At 28.6% G+C, this 24,196-nt stretch overlaps 1 protein-coding gene across 2 annotated transcripts in view; it reads right to left on the bottom strand.

Moving 5' to 3' along the window:
* Window positions 1-24,196, bottom strand: part of LOC107447766 (Sestrin) — a gene marked incomplete in the record, with an annotated part of 53,556 nt that overhangs the window by 7,766 nt on the left and 21,594 nt on the right. Inside the window, 3 exon segments of one of the 2 annotated variants that reach the window (XM_071188003.1) lie at window positions 1,080-1,262; window positions 4,858-4,995; window positions 13,249-13,359. In XM_071188003.1, coding sequence (XP_071044104.1) covers window positions 1,080-1,262; window positions 4,858-4,995; window positions 13,249-13,266 — 339 coding nt within the window. 2 annotated transcript variants of the gene reach the window in all.

Below are 24,196 nucleotides of genomic sequence, written 5' to 3'. Positions count from 1 at the left end.
ATATATATATGTGTATATATATATATATATATATATATATACAATCCCTGGCTAAATTATTAGGTTCACTAAAAGATTCTATTTTTTTTTATTTGTCATTATTTACATTAGCCGTTAGGCCATTAAACTTCTTGCTTGCCAATAGCATTGAAATATACGAGGAAAATCTGTCAGTGCTTCACACTCGTCCAAATGTTCGGCCGTTATTGGCCGTCCACTATCACGTAAAACACATAAAGGTGAATACACTAGTTTAATGCGAAATAAATGATTCTGTAGACAGTCATGCCCCGTTAATAGTCTAAAAGATGCAATCGCAACTGATCGCGGGTGGTCAGGAATAAAAGCTGAGTTTGTTAAAAGAACACTCCAGGGCTTGCCATCGCAAGCCCGGGTGGCAAAATTTCTAAAAGTTCTTTGATAAATGAGTGATGTCAGCAGTTTAATAATATGGAGGCTTGCTTTAGTTTTGGCTAAAAGATTCTATGTAAAAGCTTAATTATCAGGTGATACAATACAGCTTCATTGTTTTTACGTGACTGAAACCGGTTTGCACTTGTTTACGTTCGTGTATCAATTATTGAACATTGTGATGCACTACATTAAAAATAAATACAAATAGGAAGTATTCAAAAGATCTGAATAAAAACCCATTACACGTATGTTTAAATATAAAAGTATTGAATATAAACACGTGCAAAACATGAAATTATTGAAACACTACAGTGCGTCTAATTATTTGGTCTAATTATTATAATATACTCATATAGTACTTGATATAATAAATATTCTATATTTATATAATATATCGTCTAATTTATCCAATCGTCGAATTTATATTATATATCGTCTAATTTAACCAAATGATACACGAACACTAACAAGTGCAAACCAGTTTCAGTCACACAAAAACAATAAAGCTGTATAGTATCGCCTGATAATTTGGATTTCACACAGAAGCTTATGGTGAGTCTAATAATTTGGAAATGGGCTGTATGCATGTTGAAGTTTTAAAAATATATAAAATAAGTTGCTTTTGTTGCATCAAAAAATAAAAAACATAATGAAGAACCCTTTACCTCAATATGGCACCTTTTTAGTAACCAAGGTGAATGTGCAAGGATTTTGTTTATTTCATTTAAATTTTTCAGCTTCTTTGGAGTGAATTGGAGACCCTGAAGCCATTGTAAATTTCCACCTACAGCAGCAAATCTATGTCTATGGTAGTTAATCAAGCATCGACACTGATGTCTAGAAGCGGCCTAAGAAAGAAAATTAACGAAATATATGTGTGGTAGCACATACTCAATGTTATAAATTTCATTATCAGACTTAAAAGAAAAAATGTATTTGGTAATACTTACTTGCTAAGCCTATTAGTGAAAGTGACCAAAATAAAAAATAGATTGCCTTTTTTTTTTTTAAAAAAAAAAAGGAATGTACTTACTTTTTCTTCAAAGCAGACTAATGGTAAAAAATAAAACGATTTCTTCTCATAAAAAAATTGAATACATTTTACAAATTAAAAATTTTTGCAATTAACATTTGAATTATACTAATATTTTAATTTCTCTTTTAAATCTGTGGAATCAGACTATCAGAGAAAATTTGTAGATAATGACAGAAAGGTTATAATACATATAATGCATTACAAGACATGTAATGAATACAAGAGTACATATTATTTTGTGTACACCTAAGTTACATTTAATACTTTTTATTTATTTTGCACTCTGGTTTACTCTGTTATAGCTTGGATGATTTTTAAGCAATTAATATATTTTTTGCCTTTATAAATTATATATAATTACTTAAAAATCAATTGTCTATAATTTTGATGATCTAAACTTATTTTAACTTATATTTTAAGTTAGCAATTATTCAATAAAATCAAATGCAGGGAACGCTATTTTAGTAGCAAATGATCGTATGACTTGGAAAAACTTAAAAACCAAAATTTCTGTAAGACACAAGAAAATTTTGTTTAAAGAGTTATTCTTTCGTGACTAACGTTAAATTTAAAAAAAAAAATAATTATTTCTTTATTTATCAACAAAAAAAAAAAAATTATTTATTTATTGTGACTAAAGTAACAGTTTTGTTAAAAATGTAAAGAGTGGAGTAAGACTGGGTAGCCAAGATTCGAAAGCATATGTAATATCTATAGAAATACAGCGAAACATTTCAGTGAAAGTTTTAGGCAATTTTACTTTATAAGACAATTTGCGAATGTTACGTATAAAATCCGCATGTGAAATAATTATCTTTTTCCTCTGCTCCACTACAGCTTTCGTAAGCCCAGCTAAAACACTTTCCATACTAGATCCAACTTTCTCTTTGTTTTAGTTAGAAAATATTTCATTACAATACAAACAATCAACACCTGATATGTTTTTATCGTCTTCTTTGGTTACAAACATCAATTAAGGATTTAGGTTTTTTTGATAAAACTGTTTTGTTTTTCTTACACTTCTCTTATTGGTCATTTTGTTTTGAGGTTTTCCTTTTTTTAGTTATTGCAAAACAACTTTCTTTTCTTTGATAGCATATTTTTTCATGTTTTTCTTTTTCCTAATATTGACTTTATATGATGATGGTCCTGAGAGCTAAGCGAATCATGCTACATTTGGACTAAATTCTTATTATTTGTTAACGGTACAATAAGCTTGGCGATTTTTAATTCGCAATCACAGCTCTCGAATACGCCATCTAGGGAGAAGACCGGTTCCATGGTTTGACCCTCCCCTCCTCAGTTGTATATGAATGCACTATGATATTTTCCTTTTTCGTAATATTTTTCCTATTTAATTGTTACAAATATTTTTTCAAAATTTCCACGACGCTTTCTTTCGGAACTATGTTCAATGTAGCTTCCAATTCCATATAGGTTCCTAACTTAAAAGTTATTAATCTATTGGAAAATCAAGACAGAAACTAACGTACTTCCTTCTCCTATGACTCTCCACACCCTAATGGTGAAAACAGGTGAAGTGCTGCAGCTTGTTATTTTCGTTGTGTTATTTTCGCAGCTTTTGTAACATATTTCCTCATGGTTCTTAAAATCTCGATATTTAAATATGCCTTTATAACATACCACGAAATCCGCATTCCAGTTAGTTATCATTTCTTAATCAACTCGATCGGCAATGAATCCACATTGAATAATTTTTTCAGTATAGTTATTAATATGGAATTTCGCTTGGCTTTTAAAATCTCAATGTACGATATTATTTCGTTCGGCAGACTTCGAATTGCGTATTTCGTACTCAACTACAATTCACCTGCAATCCCACAGGGATTTATGATCGTATTTTTTTTAGTTATTGCAACCGATTTTCATAGTTTTTTAATACTGCATCATCATACATGGAAAATTTCTAATCGCGCATTTGTAGAATTACTTTTTGATGCTTTCGATTTGTGACGATTGCGACGTTTTATCGATCGCATTTTCAACAGTTTGGGATTTTCATATAGTTTTTAAAACTACAACTTTATTTTTAATACAATATATAATCCGCGAATTCCGATTCACGTTTTTGAATAATCACTTAATGACCCGTTTTAGTCGTGATGATTTAATCTTAAATCCGTAATTTTTTCAAAATGTTAAATTTTTGTGCATTCTGAAATTGATAATAATCCTTTCATGCAAGACATGAGAAAAAAAATTACGCGATTTTTTTCGCGTTGTAGTGAAATGCCCAATTTCATTTCTGTGATATCCAAATTTCTTTTTATATTGTAGCGGGAAAAGAAATTTGGATAGAGCGTTCGCCTTCCAATTGGGTTTAACTGGGTTCGAATCCCGGCAATGGCTTGTCGATACGAATCCGCATCCTGCTTGCACCGACTACAGTGCTGACGTGAAATATCCTCAGTGGTGAACGGATTATGGGTTAGAATCCCCTCCCCTCGCTGTCAAACGAACGGTGGGAAGTTTCCGCGGTTTTCCTTTCCATGTAACGCATATACGGGTTAGTGCCATCAAGAAATCCTCCACAAAGGCAAATTTCTCCTAATACTTGATCCAGGAGTTCCCTTGTCTTCAGGATTGGGTTCAAAGTTACAAGGCTACGGAGTTGAACATAAGTAGTCGCAAACCCGAAAGTTGGGCCGGCTGTTCAACGATGGCTATAAAAAAAAAAATTATTGTGGCGGAAATCGGACTAAATTCGAACAAAAATCGGAAGTCAGGGAAAAATCATAAAGAAGCGAAAAAGTGGTGGATCCTCAACCGTGCATACTTTTTTTATAAAACAAATCGAAATGTTAAATAAATAAATAACTAAATAAAAAAAATCAAGGGGAAAATTTTTATTTTATTTTTTTGATTGTTAAAAAGTGTCCGGAAAAGAGACTCTTCCGATAAACGGACGACCGAATACGGGACATTGTACTATTTAGATTATCCTCAGTTAGGACTTGAGAAAATTTTGTTCAGACAGTGGCAACCTGTGAATAGAATTCATAACAATCTTATCATAGTAAATCATTTTATAAAATTTCATTTAAATTATTTGACTTCAACAATTTAAACAGTATTTTTAGTTAACTAATTCTGATAAAAAACCTATTCCTTTTCTTACAAGAACTAATTATCAAGATAATGTATTCTGATTTTATTTTTTTTGCCATTGATAATTATCATCTCGAATTCTAAAATCCGCAAGTATGTCTGCTTTTTTAAAAAACTTTCAAGATTTTCCTCAGATTTTACATTTTGGATTTCGACCCATACTATAATACTAATTATTTGAATTAATGAACAGGTAAAACAAAACACCACATTTTTAAATAGACTATAAAAGCAAGGAATAAAAAAAATCAGTGTACATTTTGATAAAATATTCTTACCATAATTGCTATGTAATGCCTGTAATCATGTCTTAGAGGTCCATTATCACTCATAAGGAAATTTTGTGTGCCCAAAAATTCTCTCAAATAATCTGGGTGATAGCTTATTTGTTTTATAGCACGGCTCAAATCCTCGTTCTGAAAATTAAAAAAATTATAAAATTAACAATCGACCCACAAAAAGCATATTTTTAAAAAAAATACTGCATTAGCAAACTAAAAATTATCTATATATATATGCATAAAGAATAGCGGCCATTATTTCGACTATTTCTTCTACAAAAAAAAGAGAAGAAAATACTATGTTGGGAAGATAAAAATGTTTGTATATACATGTATCAAGAATCATGATTTTGTTTGCATGCAAATATATATATATATATAAAATCACACATACTTTCTTGTATATTCAGGTGATTAAACTATTTCATATAGTATTAAAATAATAAGAAGTAAAACATACTAAATTTTAAAATTTTATAAGATTTGAAAAATAGTTATTTAAGAAGGGGAAAAGTTAACCAAATTTAAAAAAAAAAAATGATTGAATAATAAATCTATCAAACAATAATGAAATATCTTATTTAAAAAGAACAACTTTTCAACAATGTTGATTCATGAAAATCGTTTAAATCATGTTGATTAATTTAAATGAAGTTTTTCAAACCAGACCTCAAAAAAAGTGACATTTTGACGATATTGTTTTTTACATAACATGCAGAATGACATATCAAGGTGAATTTAAATAACTTAAAAGAATCATACAAAAAATTGAAGTTGTCTATCTTTTGTTAATTTTATCGTCTAATATAAAGATTTTTTTACAGAAATAAAACTTTGAATTTCTATTCAACAGATGGCGCCACTACAGAATATACATCCAGCGAAATATTTTAAGATTAACTTTACTAACAGATGGCGCCAGAGAGAAAAGCAATCTTTCAGAAAACAGTAGGAAAAAGAAATCTTAATGGCAAGTTTTAGTTTTTAGAGAAACATGCACAAAATATCATTTATTATTATTATTTTTTTCAAAATGAAAATCACATTACAATCGTTTAGTTTATGTTCAAAATAACATTTTTTTTAAAATGCATATTTTAATTAAAATTAATCATTCAGAATAAAATTAAAACAATTCACAAATAAATGACATAATTAATAACTTTAAATCAACAAAAATACTTTTTACATGGTGGATGACTTCTTCTTTATTTATAATTAATAGATTAGATAAAAAAATTTTTTTTTTTATCGATCAATGTAGATAGTAACTTATCTAGCATAAATAGATAAGTGTAAATAATTTTTTTAAGTTTTATAGATTTAAAAAAACTGCGAAGTTATTTGCATTACATTCACCATTCACAGCCCACAACATGTACAATATTTAAAAAAAATAATTTTGGATAATGAATGGAAATTTGGAACACAAGAAATAAATACGCATACATAAATGTTGATATTTACATTAATTTGTGAGTGATTATTTAATTTTTTTATGCATTTTATATCATAGTAATACTTGTATTGGAGAAAAAAGATGGATAAAGAGGCATTATTTAAAGCAAAATAATAATAAATAAAAAATTGCGGGAAAAGCAAATGAAATGGTGATAAATTTCGAACAAATTAAAATGCCAATGAAAAAATTGGACACTTGCAAGACAAAATTTTTTTTAACACCCTTTAGAAAAACTTAACAAACATTTATTAAAAAGTTAAAACATTTTTTGATATCCGTTGTTTTCAATACCGTACACTTTTCTACATACATATTTGATAAAACTTTATTTTTGAAAAGATAATCTTTGAGATTATCTTTATCTTTTGAAAAGATTATCTTTATCTGGAGTTTTATCTTAGCATAATTTTTAGTTAAAGTATAAAAACTAGATGCAATTTGTATTACATTATTTAAAAAAAAATCAGCATAACTACAGTTTTTAAGAAAATTCAAATGAAATAGAAACATTTTTTAATTACTAAGAGGCTCATTAAACTATTGCTTCACTCACCAATTCCTGTAATTTTTCGCAATCAATGTAGTTTTTTTTCCTTAAAAACTGATTTAAAAAAATCATTTTTTTTTATAAAATATTCATCACTCTTTTACATTTTATGTAAGCAAATTTTGAATATATATTAATAGTAACGAAATGTACAAAGGTTTTAAAAATAATCTTTAAAAAAATTTAAATTTAGGAATGTGCTACCCAATAAAAAGAAATTTTACTTGTTAAAAATTTATACAGATAACCTTCAGTCATATAACAAATTAGAAACAGTTTTACTTTTTTAAAAATTTCCATATAAATGCCAATATTTATATACATATTCATCAGCTATATATATACATATTCATCAGCTACATTTATATACATATTCATTATATACAATATTCATCAGCTATTTTTTTTAAAAACAATTTGCACTTTTTTTTGTAATATCTGATATCAATTCAAGTGCGAGGTTATAAAATGAAGGTCTCGAGTGAGAGAAACAATGGGTAAATAAATAGGCATTATTCAAAAAAAGAAAGAAAAAAAAAAGAGTAAAAAAGCGATGGTAAAAACTTTCGAACACAGCGAGTTAAATTTCTACTACTTTGTAATTGTATTTATGGGACCCGTAGAAAGGACCGTATTGTATTTTTTACTACACGTTTAACAGTCGTTAATTTTCGAACTACTAAACGCTTTCGATATTTTTATATACAGAGATACAGTTTCTTACATTGATAGTGCTCATTTAATTATTTGATAAAATTATAATATATTCCTCAGCATTTTTAATATTAATTCACTTTTTTTCTCATTTTGTACAGTAAATTATTTTTAATATTTATTTATTTCGGAATGAGGGTTGCAGTTTTTTTTTCTTTTTTTTTTCTGAAAATAACTGTCTTTATTTCAAGTGAGAAAATATCAGGCTTCGCTGTCCGTAAATAGAAAAGAAAGAAAAATAAAAGAAAAACTTTTTTGAACCATACTACTTTTAAAAAGGGCAAATGATCACCTAAAGAAAGTATAATTTGTGCTACTTTTAGTGCAAAATATTAATACAAGGAAGGCAAAAATTTAGCTCTAAGAATAAAAAAAAAAAAATACTATTTTTTATTTCAAAACTATCTTATTTAGAACCTGAAGGATGTGAGAATTATCTTGATAATGTTCATTTACGGTGGAAATCCTTGCTCTGCAACTGTTCTCTTTACCTAAGAGCTATAGATAATAATGATGTTCTAGAATTTCTTTTTTTTTTTTTTTTTTTTTTTTGAACTTCGAATTATTGAAAGTTATTTCCTCCGCTTTATCTAAGTTATGCAATATTGACTACATGTGATAGTACAATTTTTAAGAGTACTATAATTTGAATTTCGCCAAATGTTTGGCGATAGACAGCAGTTTTAAGTCAGGGGCCTGCGCTTCAAAAATCTATTCATAACATTACACATTTACCCTTTTGACTTATCAATGGACCATATCTATATAACCCCAACACTACCTATGGGGGTGAAAATTCCAAGTGGGGACAAGTGACGGGGATAAAGTTTGAAAGGCGCCTTCTATATTAGAGGGGAATGCGGTTGATTTAAATGGAATTAAAATGAATAAAACGGAAATTTGATAACGTAAAACTATATAAAGAAATAAATGTCTTTTGTCTCACAAAAGCCAAATTTTAATTAATAATATAAAATAGGGATACAGCAGAGATATATACAACAGAGATATCGCATACAGAGATCTAAAATAATAAGATACAAAGAATAAATACGATATGAAGAATAAATACGGTACAAAAAGTAAATAAAATCCCATTGTAGTTTTTCTCGCCATATATTTGCAAAACTTATTTTCAATAACATGTGCGGAATTTTTTATGCGTATAAAAGGAAAAAAGAAATAAACAAATGTAGTTCTCATTAAATCAATATAGCCAATAGGTTTCTAATTCTTCCAGCAATAATTCCACCAAAGTGGAAGAAATTCTTTTTAATAAAGAAATATCAAGTATTAAATTAAGTAATCAAGTATTAAATATCAAGTATGAATCACTTGATTCGAATCATTAATCCGAATCGCATGATTCGAATCACTGATCTGTAATAATAGATTCGAATAGTGATCCAAAATGCGTGATTCAAAACACTGATCTAAATCACTTGATTCAAATAGTGATCCAAAGTACATGATTCAAATCACTGATATGAATCACTTGATTCTAATACTGATCCAAGCTACATGGTTCGAATCAGTGATCCGAATCAATTCATAAGAAAAATGATCAATGAATCAATGATCCGAATCGTATGCTTTGTATCACTGATCTGAAATCTCTTGATACGAGTAGTGATTTGAATCGCTTGATTTGAATTCCTTATCTAAATCACTTGATTTGAATAGTGATCCGAATCGCATGATTCAAATCAGTGATACGAATTACTTCATAAGTATCAGGGTTTCAAATCACATAATTTAAATCAGTGACTTGAATCACTTGAATCGAATCATTGATCCGAGTTGATTTGATTACTTGATCCTAGTTGCATTGTTTGAATCAGTGATCCGAATCTCTTCAGAAGAATCCGTTATTCGAATCACTTGCTTTGAATCACTTAATCCGAATAGTGATCTGAATCATATGATTCGAATCACTGATCTGATTCCCCTTCTCCGAATGTTGATCCGAGTTACATTGTTCGAATCGGTTGCCCAAATCACTTCATAAGAATAAATGATCTCTGAATTGCATGATTTGTATCACTGATTTGAAATCTCTTGATTCGATTAGTGATTAGAATCGCTTGATTCAAATCCCTGATCTGAATCACTTGATTCGAATAGTCATCAGAATCGCATGAATCAGTGATCTGAATCACTTCTTAAGAATCAATGATCTGAATTACAAAATTTGAATCTGGATCACTTGATTCAATTATTGATCCAAATCGCATGATCTGAATAATTAGATTCGATTATTGATCCAAATCACAAAATTTGAATCAATGCTCTGAATCACTTGATTCGAATAGGGTTACAATTTGTATTAATCAAATCACTAATCTGAATCACTTGATTCGAATATTGATCTAAATCACATGATTCGAATTACTGATCTGAATCACTTGACTCGAACCATTGTTCCGATTCGTATGATTCAAATTAGTGATCTGAATCACTTGATTTAAATAGTGATTTGAATCAGTGATGTCAAATTACTTGATTCGAATAGTGATCGAATCGTATGACTCGAATCTATGATCCGAATCATTGATCTAAATCATCTGATTCGAATCATTTACCCAAATAATTTTATTTGAATAACTAATCTGAATCGTTAGATTCGAATGAGTTATTTTTATCCCTTGACTTAAATCACTAATCAAAATCATATGATTCGAATCAGTGATCTGATTCAAATTCGGCCCTTTCACAATTTTATTTTAGAGTAGACGGAGTGTTTCACTGCAATTTTTCTCACATCCCATTTTTGATAAAGAAAAATTATCATGAATTGCTTAGTCACAAATATATTACAGATATGATAAGAGTAGAAAAATAAATATTTTTGAATATAAAAAGTGACATTAGAAGAATAAAAGGAAAAAGTATAGCGTAAGAACAAAAAAAAGCATACAGTAAAACTAAATTAAAGACAAAAAGTACAAATAACCCCAATTTTTTTAGAACAACCCCCACTTTCATAAAAAAGAAAAGCGAATCAATTGAAACAGGAAAAAACATTAAAATCTCTACTGTCATCTAAATTAATGCAGAACCTATTGTCTGCCGATCAACCCCTTCTCAATATTTAATATTGTTGAGAGTTGGTAGGTTGAAAAAAGAGGAACATCAGTTGTTTTGTTTTTTAGAGAAAAGAGTGAAAATAATTATATAGTAAGAGGTTGAAAAACCACACCCTCGCCTGAGAAGAAAAAAAATTTTACTTTTCAAAAATATTTGTGGCCGCTTTTGCTATTGAGCAATACCTATGTTTTCTAGTATTCATTTTGTTTTTTTAATGTTGTTCTAGGGTTGTTTATTGTTTTATAAATAGGTAGTGTTCTTTTACTACTATCAATGTTCAATTCCGAAAGCCTAGTAATTTTGAATCTAACCCGGAAGACAAGGAAGTCCACTATGGCTAGTTTCTTGAATCAAACTAGCCATAGTGGAGAACTCTTTGATGAAACTAACCCGCATTTGCGTTCCGCATCCGACTAATCACGAAAAACTGCCGTGGTTAGCTCGATAGCAAGGGTATTCTAATCCATGATCCGTCTACCAAAGAGGATATTTTTTGTCTCCACTAGGGTCGGTGCTTGTTAAGCTATTATTGGAGCTAGGGATGCTTAACTAATTGCGGTAATAAGAAAATAATGTTCTTATAAAGATAGTAAAGCAGCAAGTTTTTTTACGGCAGACCGAAAAGTATTAGAATCAAAGATTTCACAGGATGCACAAAAAAATGTACTGCTATTCTTTAAAATTTTGACTAAAACATGTTAGTAATGAGAAGCCATTCGAAAGGAATTACAAAAGCAATTCCGGGGTTTGGTGAACGCAACAAACAAGGTCTCATCTTAATTTTTTTTCTTTTTGCACTAGATTCGTATTAAAAATAAAAAGATAATTTTGAATCATCCCTTCAACAGAAACGCAAATACGAGGAATAATTATAATAATTATGATTTTTTAGAAGACAATAAAATGATATTGAGGCATATAAATACTGCCGAAAAAATGCAAAAAAATATTTTAAGGTCAATTTTATAATAGATGAATCATTTCATTATCGAACCACTCCCTGATGGGAATCATTAACTGATTCGAATCCACAAAGTGAACTGATTCTATTGATTTGAATCACTTTGATGATTTGTTTTTGTCCAACTCTAATTTTTACTAGTTCTCTTTGCTTTGTCTATTTTACGATTCGTCTACTTTTCTTCTTTTTTTCGTGGTTTTCAGTCTCTTACACCATTCTGAGTATTAATTTTTAATGGAACCCAACCTCGACATGCAATATTTTGGGTTAAGTTATGGAAAAGTATAGAATTAATTTTTACATTAAAAATATGAAGGTCAACTTTTGCTTTATCTTCAACATTAGAACATTCTGGAACGGGTCTGTCCAGACATTTTGTGAAAGGTCTTGTTTTTGTAAAACTGTGAAAAAACTACTCATAATTTGTGAATATAAAATAAGCGTTAAGTCACATTCTTTCAACCAGGGTCCTGCTTTTGTGAATTTTTGCAAATAGGGTCCTGTTATTGCAAAAATTGCTAAAAACCTTTTCTAAATTAGAGATGAAAGCTAAGTTAAACTACATTTGAAGCTAAATTTTAACTCATATGCTGATTTATAAGNTAATGGAAACAAAATCACTCACATTTTTAATAATTTCAATTGACATATTTTAAATAACACAACTTAGTTATGTATCACTTTTTATGTGTTACATATTAAGTAAACTTAAACAATTCTTATTTTTTTAAAATATTTTATTTAAAAAATTGCCAGAAATTAATTTTTATTACATAATAATCTATTAATTAATTTTATGAATAATTAATTGATTATGAATCATAAATTGATCAATTATTTATTTACAGAAAAAATAATAAATAAATAAAAAATTCATTGGTATGTTTTCAGCCATGAAGTAACAAAATAGAATATCTCTACACCTATTCTTTACCAAAGACATTTTATGAAAAGAGTTTTAATGTTTTTATTAATACAAAAGTATTTATAATTTTTGTATTACATATATATATTGTATTTATATATACATTGTATTATATATATGCATTGTGTTATATATATATATATATATATACATATTATTGTATATATACATTGTACATCTATATATAACATTGTATTTTAGCACCTGAATGTTCGTCATTGAGATAGAAATGTTACATTTCAATTTATATACTAAGTTTATTTAGCTTGATATTAACCTAAAAATAGCTTGATGAAAGCTAAGTTAAACTACATTTGAAGCTAAATTTTAACACATATGCTGATTTATAAGTTATAAATATAGTACTGTAAATATCACTGTGTGAAAAAGTTTGCTTTATCTAATAGGCTCACTAAAAAAAGCTGGTGTTTTCGGGTTCAACCCACTTCGCCACATTAGAGAACTTTTAGCATAGCAATATCATTTTATGTTGTTTATTGTGTAAAAAGAAGAAACTCTGAGTATCATAATTCATTTTCTTTTTTTTAACGAAGGTCATATCCAATAATTTATTAATTTCACTTTCTTTAATCTGAGTTTCATCTGAAAAAAAGTTTTAAAACAGTAGAAAAGAATTTCTTGCTTTTGAGAACATTTTTATAAGCTTATGTACAAGACTAAATAAAACATACCTGATGTGGTCCAGCCATTGGTTTTCTTGAGAATCCAAAGAATTATAAAAGAATTGTGTTCTTTTGAATTCCAAGGATACTTTTTTCCTCATGAAGTCAACTAATAAAAGCCTATAATTAATAGATAAATAATATCTTTAATTAACTATTATACCATAGAAGATTGATTTAGTTATTATTTATATCATTAAAGGAAATATTTTAACAATAGATACATTTATACATTGTTCAAATTTTTAAGCAGGTAGCTTTAATATGGCGCCAAATTTAACCTTACCCCGAATATTATTTCTTGATGAATATGATCACTATACAATGGTTCAGTTAGAAAAGAGAAGATAGTATAATATATTTTGCATGTATTCTTTTTTTATGCAATCTGTATCATCAATGCACGTCATATTTTATATTGCAACGGTACACTGTAAAAAATCTTGGATCAAATTACGCTAAAAAGGATTGATACTTTTTTTAATTTACTGATACAGTGACAGTATTCTTTACCGTACAACTTTACGGAAAGAAAAATCTGATATACCGTAATTTTTACTGTAAAATCGCTAACTCATTGTAATTAAATAAATATTACTGTGAAAATTACGGTAAAAATGGAATTCACAGTAAAATGGATTTTAAGGATGCTGCACTCAGGGTTCTTTTTACGGCAATTTGAACCGGAATTTCAACTGTGTAGAAGAATCTTGCAATAATATTATAATTAAGAGTTCCTTGTGTTTTACGAAAAAAAGGCTTATTTCTTGAATTTGTAATTTAAAAATTAATAGGAAAATAGAATCATTTTATTTTCCTTAGATACACTTTCGAAATAAAGTCCCTGGTCAAATTATTAGACGCGCTGCAAGATTCTATGTAAAATCTTAATTATCAGGTGATACTATACAGCTTTATTGTTTTTACACAGCTGAAACCATTTTGCACTTGTTTACATTCGTGTATCAATTGGTTAACATTGTAATGCAATACGTTAAAAACAAATACAAATAGGAAGTATATAAAAAATCTCTGGAATAAAAAGCTATTACATGTATGTTTAAATATAAAAGTATTGCATATAAACTCGTGCAAATCATGTAATTATTAAAACCCTATATTGGGTCTAACAATTTGCTCTAATTACTACAATATACTAATAACTGATATAACAAATATTCTATATTTATATAATATATCGTCTAATTTATCCAATCATCGAATTTATATTATAAATCGTCTAATTTAACCAATTAATACACGAACGTAAACAAGTGCAAAATGGTTTCAGCTGTGTAAAAACAATAAAGCTGTATAGTATCACCTGATAATTAAGATTTTACATAGAATCTTACACAGCGTCCAATAATTTGGCCACGGACTGTAATTTCATTGTTCAAATATGAAATTTATAATTGAAATAAACGTGTTAATGATTTATATTAAAATTGTATTTTAATATAATGAAATGCATAACTATTATTTTACCCTCATTGCCAAAAGTTCATCAAATGAAAAGATCAATTTAAGAGCAAATTTTCAAATGGAGCAAATGTTTTGAATAATTTAAGATATACTAACATAGTTATGAATTTTGAAAAAAAAAAATTACAATTCAAATTAAAAACTATTTACGGTTTATTTACCTCATCTCATGATGAGGAAGAACTTAAAATTGCATATCGATCGTGAAGCGATATTATATAAAAATAATGCAATTATTTCACGATTTCAACAAATATTCGTAATGAATCTAAGTTGATTAGTTATCTCTAATTTTCGCAGAAATAAAAACAACTTTTTTATCAAAATATAGACGTACGAGAGAAAAATTTGATAAACGATTGTGAACTAAGACTATAGCATTTTTCCTTAGATAACAAAAAAACATTTAATGCATGAACTTAACAAATCATAAAAATATTAGTATTATTGTCTGCTATGTGCCATCACAAAATAAAAAATTTACCTTTGTATCAAAATAAAAGTAAGAATTTGCGATAAATTCGTAATGAATATTCGTAATGAAACAAATATTCGTAATGAATCTAAGTTGATTAGTTATCTCTAATTTTCGCAGAAATAAAAAACAACTTTTTTATCAAAATATAAACGTATGAGAGAAAAATTTGATAAACGATTGTGAACTAAGACTATAGCATTTTTCCTTAGATAACAAAAAAACATTTAATGCATGAACTTAACAAATCATAAAAATATTAGTATTATTGTCTGCTATGTGCCATCGCAAAATAAAAAAGTTACCTTTGTATCAAAATAAACGTAAGAATTTGCGTAATTATATAAAAAAATTTCCTTTCTTTAATTAATGTAACTCCTATTACTAATAAATGTTTCTTTTTGAAAAAATATTATAAATATTGTATAGGACAAAATGATCTCTGATGTTTTCTTTTCTCAACCAGGAAGTAGCTCAGATCATGTGACTTTCAAGGTCATTATAGATGTCTTCTTTTTTAGCCTCCATTTTCACTTCTTCAACTAAGGGAGAAGTCTCCTCATTCTTACAATATTAAATAATACATCATTAAATTTCTACATCACTTGAAAAGATGATTTTTTCATGATGCACTTTTACTCCTTCATGGATTAATCAATATTAAAAAGAATTTATTAAACCTCATCGCCTTGAAATAAAAGGTAAGCTTTACTACCTTTTTCTTATCAAGATCATGAGACTGAGGTTATAAAATAAATATAGTGCGCAAAAATTATAAATATATTATTTAGGAAATATAAGCTGTTTTAAAGCTATATTGAACTTAAATAAAAATGATAAAATAGGCATACATACATTAATGTTGAACGTACTATATATTACATATTAGTAAAAACTGATTATAGCACACTTATAAAATAGCCATACATAAGACTATAACTCTATATGTTTGCTAAGAAATATAAAAACAGGAATAGATACATAAAATTAAATTATGGAGTAACAAATAAAGTGTTTACATTTTCTTAATTAGTGAATGAGTATATAAGATAAAATATTGTCAGAAATTCTAAATATAAACAATTATCACCATATGAAATTAAAAATGGCTTCATCAAGTCACTCTCAATTGATAGAAAAACTAAATCATCACAATAATAGTAATTGGAGTGTGAATATGTTAACGCTACTCATTAAAAACTAATGGTATGAAATTATAACAGATACACCCTCTAATCCCATTACAGCAGACTGAAGTAAAAAAGAGAAAAAAAGCTCGCACACTTATGAACTTACGTAGTGACGATAATCAAATACCTCACATCCGTTAAAAAGAAACTGCTAAAGAAACATGGGATGCATTAAAGATAATACACGAAAGAAGCAACTTATCTGGCAAATTACTTTTATTAAGAAAACTTCACAATACAAAGTTAGAGGAAAGGGGAAACATGATAATTCATAAAACTAAAATTTGAGAGGTAGCAAACAAACTTAAAGCAATAGAATAAAGAAATTAGCGATTCTCATTTATCAGCGATTTTACTGTGTTCAGTACTTCAAAGATACGACACACTCATAACAGCATTAGAAGCTAGGTCTGAAACAGAATTAAATTTCGAATTTATAAGAAGTAAGCTAGTTGACGAGTATAATAGAAGAATAGAAAATAACTATGCATCAGAAAATCCAAACAAAACATTTCAAATCAACAGAACATGTAATAATAATAATTATAGGAAGCAGTAAATATTGCACACATTGCAAATTTCGAAATCACAATAATGGTGAATGTTGGCATTTGAAAAAAAAAAAATCCTAAATTACTAAAAACCAAAAGAACACCAAAATAAGAGAAACTCGACCTCTTTATGTAAAAATATTGGATACTGGAGAACAACCATAAGATTAATAAACAAAATGGCGATGGAGTAGAAAATAAAATGAGCAACTTAACTTCGAAATCAGATAAAGAAAATGATCATCGACTCTGGTTCATCACATATTTCTAATAATCAGGTATCGTTTATTAAAATAACAGACACAAACAAAAATGAAGTAACAACAGCAAATGGGGAAAACTCTGATGTCGTACGACACGAGAGAAATAGACATCAAAATGAATAAATTAACTATAAAAAATGCTCTCTGAGTACCACACATCGAAACTAATCTTCTGTTAGGCCAGCCAAATCAACAGAAAACGGATGCACTGTAATATTTAGCGAAAGCAAATGCATGATAATTCATGATCAGGAAGTTTATTTAGATGCAATTAAACTAAATAATTTGTTATGAAGAGAAATTAAATCAACATTAGAAATTAATCAACATTTGCGATAGCAGAAATTGCACAGAAATTAGCACAGAAGACTAATATACAAGAATTATAACTCGATAGAAAAATTAAATGATATAGCTACCAAAATTGGCTTTAGTCGATGCAAACACTATAGTTTATGTGAAAATTGCATAAAAAGTAAACTCACAGACAATTCGTATCCTAAATCAACTCTAAACAGAGCAACCAAGTGTTTCGAAACTATACACAGTGATATCTGAGTCCCAAAGAAAATTCAGACGATGGGAGAAAAATCATATTTTTTTAAACTTTAACTCATGATTACAGTAGATATTAATTTATTTGCCTTTTGTCGAAAAAATCGGAAGCACTAATTTAAATTAAACATATAGCTATGATGGGAAATAAATTTGGCAAAATACCCGAAAACTTACGAACTGATAATGGTGGAGAATATTTCAACCAAGAAACAGAGAACTATTTAAGAGAAATGGGGATCAACCATCAACTAACAGTATCTTGTTCGCCGAGTCAAAATGGCGTTGATGAAAGACAGAATTAGATCGTTAATTGAAATTGTTAGAGCTCTACTAGTTTAGGCAAACTTTCCGTATCATTTCTGGGCATTGCGCACAGCTAAGTATCTGCAAAACAGACTAGAAACTAAAGGAACTAAACTTACACATTATCAATTATCGTTAAACAAAAAGCCAGATTTATCTCATATAAAAGTACTTGGCTGTAAAGCTTATACCTACATTGACAAAACCAAATGCACAAAGCAAAAGTAGGTGTTCGTTGAACAGCTCGAAAGATTATAGAATACATCATAAATGGAAAACGTGTTACAGTTAAATTCATGGAGTTAAAATCATTCATTCCCATACAGCTAAATTCATTCGTTCTTTTACTCTAAAAGGAATGAAGAGAAAATATTTCTTAAAACTCATGATCAAGAATCCATTGAGAGAACACACTTTGAAAATGAAAAAAACACCATTGAAATAGAAATCAGTCAGAAGAGGTTAACGCCTCGTCAAGTTGCACTAGCAGTTTTGCAGATCCGACAGAACTAACAAGGGAGTACCTCTACACAGATCTAGTACATCATACAAGAAACAAACAATCCCTCAAACTGGCAAGATCTATTAAATCTAGAAAATATAAAAGAAAAACAGAAATAGTTAAAAGCTACAGAAGAGGACATTAAATCTCTAAGACAGATCAAACCTGGACACTTGCTGATCCGCCAGAAGATTAATGAATAAGGAAGTCGATAGAAATTTAAAAGAAAATACAATAACAAAGAAGAAATTGAATCATATAAAGCCCACTTTGTAATGAAGGGATTTTCACAAAAATTTGGAGAGGATTTTTATGACATTCATTCATTCGCCAGTAGTATCTTACACCGTTATTAGAACTTTCTTAGCCATAGCTGGACCTGAAAAATTAACAGTAAACCATTTTGACGAAAAAACCACATTTCTGTACGAAAAACTCGAAGAAGATGCTTATATGAGACAACCAGAAGATTACGTAACTCCAGGGCAAGAAATGAAAGTATGCAAACTTAACAAAGCTATTTACGATCTCAAGCAAGCGGCTGGAGCATGGAATACAAAAATAATCAATTCTTTGAAATATCTAGGTTTCACTCAAAGTGATACAAAACAATCTCTTCAAACACAAGAATGGAAATTAATCAACTTATATAATAGTCTATGTGGATGATATACTGATTACTGGAAGTGAAGACAAAATAAATGAAATAGTAGAAAAACTAAAAGAAGAGCATGAAAAGAAAAATTTAGGAGAGCCAAATTACTACATTGGCATCAACATAAGAGAAACAGAGGGTGAACTTAATGCGGTCAATCAGGAATTAAAAATTAACGAACTAGTAAGGAAAATCAATCTTCTAGAAGTAAAACCTTGTAATACTCCCATTGAACTAGGCTACATAAAGACAGGTGGAGAAAAAAATCTTCGACCTAACAACTCTAAATACAGACAAGAAATAGGATAATTACTTTAGATTGCAGTTATTAGTCAACCAGATGAAAACCTATTGAGTCGTTGGAACAAAAATCCAGGAAAGATGGACTGGGAACAAGTTAAAAGAACAGTGAGATACTTAAATACAACAAAAAATTTCGGACTGTGTCTAGATATCGGTTTTCCCCCTACACTAACAATAGATGCAGATATTGATTGGAGACTAGATCGAAAATCAAGCACAGGAATTTTATTTCTATTTGGCAACGCACCTATGCAGCGGTATACTAAGAAGCAGACACTATCATCAGCTGAAGCTGAATATATCTCAGAAGCTCAAGCCACTAAAGAAACTTTATAGATTATAAAACTTCTTAAAGAATTGGAATTACCCCAAGAGTTGCACTCTGTTTGAATACAACCAATCGACATATAATCGATAAAGATGATTGAATACACAAGTCGCACCAAACACATCGATATCAAAGTGTAAGAAACCTTTAACAGAATGGGACTATAAAGCTGGAATATTGTCCAACGACATACTCATACAGTCCTGACTGCAGACATACTCATCAAACCTATATCCATGCCTGATTTTCAAAAACATAGAGAAACTGAAGTTACACCCTTATCCAAATTTAAAGATCAAGGATAAAAGGATCAAAGTTGGAAAAAATGATTTCTGATATTTTCTTTTCTCCACCAGGAAGTGAAAAACTCTCATATCACGTGACTTCAAGGTTTGGATATTAAATCAGTATAGATGTTATATATTATGTTTTATTCTACTTCCTTTCATCTTCCACTTCGTATTTCTTTAACTAAGGGAGAAGTCTCATTATTCCTTACAACATGTAAAATTGTTCTATGAAATAATGCATCGTTATAATTCTAAATCACTTCAATAGATGCTTCTTTCATGATACAATTTTACTCATTCATGGAATAATCAATGTTAAAAGAAAACTTATTTCAGCCAAATCGCATGGAACGCATTGCTTTGAAATAAAGGGTAAACTTTACTACCTTTTTGTTATCACATTGTTACTTAAATTATTTTTTCACGAGTCTTAAAAATATTGGTCTAGTTAGGGACTACCTTTTAGGTCTAGTTAGGACTAGTTAGAAACTTTACTACCTTTTTCTAATCACATTGTTACTCAAATTATTTTTTCACGAGTCTTAAAAATATTGGTCTAGTTAGGGACTACCTTTTAGGTCTAGTTAGGACTAGTTAGAAACTTTACTACCTTTTTCTAATCACATTGTTACTTAAATTATTTTTTCACGAGTCTTAAAAATATTGGTCTAGTTAGGGATCGCGAAACCGAGAGGGCAGACACTTTATCAATGAAGGAACCTTCTAAGTTTACAATTTTCACTTAATATTTATTTAATCAAATTTACAATAAAAGAAATAGATAATTTTTTAGCATATGAATTCTAAAAAAAAAAAAAAAATTAAAAAAATGTCTACTTCAAGCGAGATTTAAACATTTCTATGGTGAAGGCTTCTACTTTAAACGTTTTAATAATTCGTTAATGAAATTAAGTCTGTTAGTTATCTTTAAATCTAATTTTAGCAACAAAAAAAATCTTTTTACTAAAATAAAAATGAAGAGAGAACGAGAGTAAATATGAAAACTTGCAAAAGAAATGAGAAAATGTTTTAGTTTCTTCGAATTTTAATTAAAAGAAAGTTACAAGCATTTCATCCATAAATTACCTTTTTACTAGTTCTAAAAATATCTATCTTGTTCTATGAATATTTTGATTTTATGACTAAATCTATTAATTACCACAAAATATAAATTAATTTTTTTAAAGAAAAAAGGAAGTGAAACACGAGTATATATAAAAATAGTATAATAAATAATGCTGTAAGACAGCGTTATTTGTTTTTTGTTTTTAATTTTTAATCCAAAGAAAGTTACAAACATTTCATGTATAAATTACCTTTTTACGTATCCTAAAAATATAAGTCTTGCTCTCTGCGATGAATCTTTAAATACTTTGATTTTATGACTAACTCAATTGATTAATTCAAAAAAATTTCACTTTTCTTTTGTTATCTATGAACACGTCATACTTAGAAAATTGAAGCAATCTGCTCGAAACTACGCGCATATCAAATTTTTCTTCAACATAAATAGCGCTGACCTTGTGAGAGGAATTGATCTACCTAGTGATGTTATAGATAATAAAAATCTCTTTTTTATCTTTAAAAATCATTGCATCATTTAGTATGAAGGACTTATGAGATAAAAAAAATCATCAAACTATTCATGAAGTAACACAAATATCTAAAAATGGTAATCAAAGTTTTTGTACAGAAGTATCCACCGAGAGGAAATGTTTTGAAAACATGTGTTGAATATCAACAGATCCTTCGAGTATCTGAAATTAATGGCAACAACTTTACACCAAAGAGATGTTCTTCTACACCAAAGACACCTAGAATATTCTTTTACATTACTTCGTGTGTAAATGTTTATTACACTAAAATTTATATGATATGATGCACATCAGTAAAGTTAAGAGACAGCAAGAATCATAAATTTAGTATGCATTGCGTCATTTAGTATGAAGGATTTATGAGATGAAAAAAATCATCAAACTATTCATGAAGAAACACAAATATCTAAAAATGGTAATCAAGATTTTTGTACAGAAGTATTCATCGAGAGGAAATTTTTCGAAAACATTTGTTGAATATCAACAGATCCTTCATGTATCTGAAATGGTGGCAATAACTTCAGACTAAAGTAATGTTCTTCTACACCAGGGGTGTCAAACTCAAAAGCAAACTTGGGTCAAATAAACAATGCTTAACTTTAGGTGGGCTAAAAAAAAAGTTAAAAAAAAATCAGTGTTTACAGAAACAAATATTTTAATTATGAATAGTGCATCGTAATAAGCATAGACAAAGTAAAATTATTGTTTGATATCTCTTCTCTGCTACTATCTTTCCTATTTCGGGAGAAATTTGATTGGCCGAGACTACTTTCAAAATTGACCCAACGAGAGCTATTAATATGGTTTCGGACAGGAGATTTATTTTCATTCATAACAGAAAAAAATTGCTCGCACTGATAAGTACTTCCAAACATTGAAATAATTTCATATGCGAATTTTCGAGTATTTTCAAACCTTGCCGGAAAATATTTGTAAAATTCAGGCACACCCACTTCAATGAATTTTGTCTTCAAATTTGAGTCGCACTGAATCTCAATGACTTCCATTTGCATATTACTGGGTACTGAGTCTATATTTATTGAGAAAATCGAAGAAAACAAACAAAATTTGTCTTCCAAAGAATTAAAATCTTTAAATCTTGTTTCAAATTCTGTTCTATGATTTGAAATTTTTTCTGCGTATTTTTGATAAGATGCAGTATCCCTGGAATGGCAGGTGCCGCAAGCCAATTAGAATTTTACATTTTCGCGCGTACAATTTAAAATGATCCGTACAGTTTATAAATAAAGTATATTATAATTTTATATACTAGTTTCCTTTCAAATTCACATTTCTATTTTATTTTTACTTTGCGTTGGATATATTGACTGGGCCGCAAAAATGTCCATCTCGGGCCATATGCGGCTCGCGGGCCGTGAGTTTGACACCTCTGTTCTACACTAAAGATTGCACCTAGAATATTCTTTTACTTTACTTGGTGTGTAAATGTTTATTACACTAAAATTTATATGATACGATGCAATATTTTTAAAAATAAAATTAGTCTATTAATCAAATATAGAGCACAGAGAAAATATTAATACAAATTCAAACTAAGCTAAAAAAAGTGGTACAAATTAGATATTCTAAAATTATTTATCGTAGTTCACCAGATCACAGCTATTAAAAATAATTATCCTCATTACAGAACTAAAAACATACATATTTTAACTGCAAACTTTTGTTTCAGTCAATATAGTATAGCAGCATAGAAGAAAAGAAAATCTTTCGCCAGCTCTTAACTCGTTGTAAACAAACTACCGGCGATATCAAAAATGCACCAACATTGGTGTTTTTGGTAGTGAATATAATTCAATGCATCTGATGATGTTGGTGTATGCTTTTTCATTTATTGAATTTAAATACATCCTTTAAAGTGTGTAAGGAATGCTTGATTCGGTATTGTCTTAAAATTACGCACAATTTTTCAATACCATGGATATGTATTACACAACAGTTTTTACAGAGTACATACATTCCATTATAATCCATAATAAGTTAGTGAATTGACCACATTTTGTGTATATATATATATATATATATATATATACACAAAAATTTGACAAAAAGAGTGAGATCTTTAAACTTGTAAACCATGTGATTATAAATCCTGATGATTAATTTTAAAATTGTATGAATATATAAATATTAATCACATGCCTTATTTTTAAATTGAGACAATATGAATCCCGATATGAGGCTTTTAAATCACGTGAATATGAAACTCTATATAGAATTTTAAAGTATGCAGAAATACAAATCATGATGCGTAATTTTTAGAGCACGTAAACACGAATCACGATGCATAATTTTCAAACCGCGCAAATACAAATCACAATGTCTAATTTTTAAAACACGTTTAAGTACGAAAATCAATGTTTGATTTTACAACCGCAAAAACGTATCACGACATAGAATTCTAAGCTCGCATGAATACCAATCGCTACATAGGGTTTTAA

The sequence above is a fragment of the Parasteatoda tepidariorum genome, chromosome X2 (assembly GCF_043381705.1).
Source record: "Parasteatoda tepidariorum isolate YZ-2023 chromosome X2, CAS_Ptep_4.0, whole genome shotgun sequence".
Taxonomy (NCBI): domain Eukaryota; kingdom Metazoa; phylum Arthropoda; class Arachnida; order Araneae; family Theridiidae; genus Parasteatoda; species Parasteatoda tepidariorum.
The sequence above is the reverse complement of the archived record's forward strand: the minus strand, read 5'-3'. Positions and strand labels throughout refer to the sequence as shown.